The sequence below is a fragment of the Pectinophora gossypiella genome, chromosome 2 (genome assembly GCF_024362695.1).
Source record: "Pectinophora gossypiella chromosome 2, ilPecGoss1.1, whole genome shotgun sequence".
NCBI lineage: Eukaryota > Metazoa > Arthropoda > Insecta > Lepidoptera > Gelechiidae > Pectinophora > Pectinophora gossypiella.
This window is the reverse complement of record NC_065405.1, coordinates 5704382-5708661: the sequence shown is the minus strand read 5'-3', so window position 1 is coordinate 5708661 and position 4280 is coordinate 5704382. Positions and strand designations below refer to the sequence as shown.

Here is a 4280-nt window from a genome sequence, read left to right as displayed (position 1 = left end):
AAATCTCAGAGAGTACGTCAGCACCGAGTAAGACTTCCACGGGTTGTGGAGTATAAAATTCAGGGTCAGCTAAGGTCAAATTTTCAATATGTGACCACCCTGTAGAAGGGAGTGGGCACGCAGGCATATTTGTTGTCATTAACTTTGGCAAAACTAACGCATTAATGTTAACAATCGGACTTGATTTATTTCTCGGCGCAACTTGAAAGAAAACAGCACCTTTAGGATGTACCGGTTTATCTTCGTTAATACCGAAAACAGGTGGAAAGTTTACATGTTTTTTCGCTATGTTTAAACGTTGTACACAAGCCTCCGAAATAAAAGATACTTGACTACCGGTATCAATAAGACAACGCACAGTCGATCGCTTCGTATTGTTAACACATACATCGACGAGTGCGGTTGACAGTAGAACGGTACCCGTTCGAACAAAAGGCGCCTTGGATGAAACTGCGCGCGAGCGATCCCCTACCACGGATGAAGTCATCGCCACTTGCCCACTATCCGAGGTTTTCATAATAGAAGTGTCCGAGGAGGACGCATAAACATTCTTGTTGGGAGAAAGCGAAATAGAATTATTATCGTTCAAAGAACCACCTTGCGTGAGTGAACCGGGTTCATTCATACAGCTTAAGGACTGTTTGTTACTCTCAAAGTGCAATAAAGTATGATGACGTTTTTTGCAGGAACGACAAACGAAACTAGATTTGCAATGTCTTACGTCATGACCTACATGCAAGCAATTAAAACACACATTTTTTTCTTGTATAAAAGAATACCTTTCCGAAGGGGTAAGGTTAAGAAACTTAGAACATTTTGTCAACGTATGTTGAGCATCACACAACAAACAACTATACGCCTTCGCACCTTGTATATTAGATTCAATATTGCTTGCAGAATACGCGGACTCGATATTTTGTGGCGTGAAGCCAGCTGCGAATGTTCGCTTGTGCGCAAATGATTTGTTCATCATGTTGGCACCACTGCTAGCGCTTCCACTACGTGACTGATTGGAATTCAAATTGTCCGACGCAGTTTTTGTAAACTGCCCACAATTGGGATTAGAAATTTCGCATGCGGCCAATTCATGCTCAAGGAAGGTAATTAAACTTTCAACCGCGGGTATACTCGTATGCAATGGTAACTTTCGTTCGAACTCTCTACGGAATGAAATAGGTATTTTACGCAATAAAATTGTCACTATGATAAAACTCCACTCTAAATTGTTCTGAAAATCAAAATTTAAGGCTTCAAGGGCTTTAATATGTTCGTGATAAGTATTTAGAAAAATACGCAAAGAATTAATATTTTTATCATTACACGGTTCGATATCTAAAATTTTTTCAAGATGATGGGTTGCGATTTTTCTCTTATTGTCGTACCGTTTTATTAAAATATCATAAGCTCCTTGATAGTTATCCTCCGTAATAGAAATTGATTTAATTAGATTATAAGGTTCGTATTTTAATGTAAGAAGTAAGTAACGGAATTTTTCGACATTAGTGTAGTCAGTATTGCAATGTACGAGTGAATCATATAAATCCCGGTATGAATTCCAGTCAGCGTAATTACCAGAAAAAGTGGGCAAAGACAATTTTGGTAATTTTGCATTGGTATTCGATTTCTTTAATTGAATTAAAGGTAAACTACTAGCGCGTCTGCACTGCTCGTCTGCCCTTTTAAGTTTATTAGAATGCGTAATAATAGCATGATAATAGTCATCGAAATCGTTACGAATTTTGATCTGCTCTTCCTTATTAAACAAGTTATTAAGCATCAAATATTTCTCAATTTTAGTTTGCAATTTGCTAAACTTTTTTTGATGAGAATTTATATCGATAGTTCGCGAACGAAACTTTTGTTCATCGGTGGTTGCGAACTGCAGGGTACGTTTCAAATCGTCTAAGATTACTTCTCGCTCGAAAACATCTTGTTGATATGAAAGATTACTCTTGGAAAAAGGAATATTCTCTGATACGCGAGATTCCTTCACTATTTCATCGTCCGACATTATGCGTGGCAAAGATGGTGAACACGAAAATGAACAAAGAAACTAGGTAGGTACGTATGTACGCAATAGAAAATGGAAACGAAACTAGAAAATACTTTCTGGAATCTGAAAATCCGGCTCGACGGACCAAAAATAATTATGTTAATGAGTCTGATAGCAAGCACTTACCGAACTCCTGGAATGCCGTGCGCACTGGGTTTGCCGGGCCCGGCGTATGTCTTCAGAAGGTTTGCCTACTCATATAACACAATCTTAGTTATCCCGGGGCTGCACTCCAGCAAGTATTTTCTTCACACTTCTCTTGTTTCCGTAACAAAAGAATAACATCACACACGACGAGATAATTTTGAAGACGTTACTGGTGTATGCGATATGCAACTGCCTTCAGAGCAATGTGTCAACAACTTTTCAATTGACAAGAAGATTTCATTCATTAGATCGTCCATAATGAAATTAGCGCTGATTGTGGCGCCATCGGAGAAACGGAAAAAATGCAAACTATCATGACTCGTAAAAAATACAAATAATGCAAAGAAAATCAATCCAGATTCCAGAAATATATTTTCGTAGGAAAATCTGTTCCATTACGGAACACTCGCCCATATCACAAAGGCAGAAGAGCTATGGTATAAGAAAATGCAAGAGGACTCGTACTCCGACGAAATAGAACGACTGAAAAAGGACTTGAAGTTACGTCCGAACAGCGCGCTGCGTAAGCTCGACCCACGGATAGACAACAGAGGCTTACTTACACTACACGGTCGCGTGGGCGTGGCGAGAATAAGCGAGCAGTCAAAAAACCCGCTAATAATGGACGGCCGCCACGCTTTCACCCGGCTACTCGTCGCGCACGCACACAAGGCGGCGAACCACGCCAACCGAGAGCAAGTTGTCAACGACCTGAAACAGAAGTTCTATATCACACGTATACGACCTACAGTACGAGCCGTGGAGCATTCATGTCAACTCTGCAAAGTGAAGAAAGCCAGACCGAGACCGCAAGTTCACGGAGACCTGCCCTATGAAAGACTCGCAGCGCACGCGAGGCCATTTAGCTACACGGGCCTCGACTTTTTCGGCCCTATGTACGTGACGGTCGGGCGACATAAGGAAAAGCGCTGGGGCGCCCTGTTTACGTGTCTCACTACGCGAGCGGTCCATATAGAGATCTCACCGTCGCTATCTACGGATTCTGCTATTATGTGCCTACGGCGGATGGCGGCGCGGCGGGGGTGGCCAGTAACAATCTACAGCGATAATGGGACGAACTTTCATGGCGCGGACGAAGAGCTGCGAGCAGCGCAGCGAGAGTGGGGTCCACAACTCAAGGACTTCGCTCTACTACAACGAACGAACTGGAAATACATCGCACCCGGGGCACCGAATCAAGGTGGAGCATGGGAGCGGCTAATACGCTCGGTTAAGACAGCGTTAGTCGCCACACTACACGAGCGCTACCCCAGGGACGAAGTACTCGCCACATTACTCACGGAGGCAGAGTACACGGTCAACGCACGCCCTCTCACTCACGTGCCTGTTGAGCCAGGAGACATGGAGGCGCTAACACCGAATCACTTCCTACTGGGGACTTCCGGCGGCCTACCCACTACCGGGCCGTGCAGGGAGGTAGACAGGAGGACCTGGAGAGCCACGCAGGCGCTGGCTGACGTGTTTTGGCGTCGATGGCTAACTGAGTACCTACCTACACTCATACCACGTGGAGGCACACGGAGCGGGCGCGGAGCGGACCTGAAAGTTGGTGACGTCGTGATTATCACTGATCCAGTACTGCCGAGGAACATCTGGCCACGAGGTGAAGTAATCCGACTGCATCAAGGACCCGACGGACTGACCAGAGTCGCTGACGTACGAACGAGAGGAGGGATATTCCGCCGACCTCTACGACGTCTCGCCGTCCTCCCGGTGAAAGAAGGCTGCGAAGATCTACGCCGAGGGGAGGATGTTACGGACAGCCGAGAAGAGGAGGTCGCGGGGTAAGATAATGCACGCACGACCCGCTAATTGCGTTGCGAAACGGAGGAGCGACGCGGGGAGCGGTGCGGGGAGCGACGCGGGGCATGGCGCGGGGAGCGACGCGAGGAGCGGATACATGGCGCGGCGCTCCTGATTGGCCGACGTAATGCGCGCACAGCCCGCTAGTTCCGGACCGAAAATTTCCAATAAGAATCTGATTGGACACGACACGAATCACTTCTTCTCTACTTCTCTGATTTTACATCGATTTTCTATTTTTTACTTACGATTTTTA

The 4280-nt window shown here is 45.4% G+C and overlaps 1 protein-coding gene across 1 annotated transcript; it reads left to right on the top strand.

Annotated features, from left to right (window-relative positions):
- The first annotated feature begins 2647 nt into the window (after positions 1-2647).
- On the top strand, positions 2648-4009 carry LOC126375320 (uncharacterized). Its single transcript, XM_050022266.1, has one exon. It carries the CDS (start codon positions 2648-2650, stop codon positions 4007-4009), a length of 1362 nt encoding a protein of 453 aa, XP_049878223.1.
- The last annotated feature ends 271 nt before the right edge of the window (positions 4010-4280 follow it).

What these genes read in the sequence shown, in the direction of transcription:
- LOC126375320 (XM_050022266.1), top strand. Translation starts at nt 2,648, where the DNA reads ATGCAAGAGGACTCGTACTCCGACGAAATAGAACGACTGAAAAAGGAC.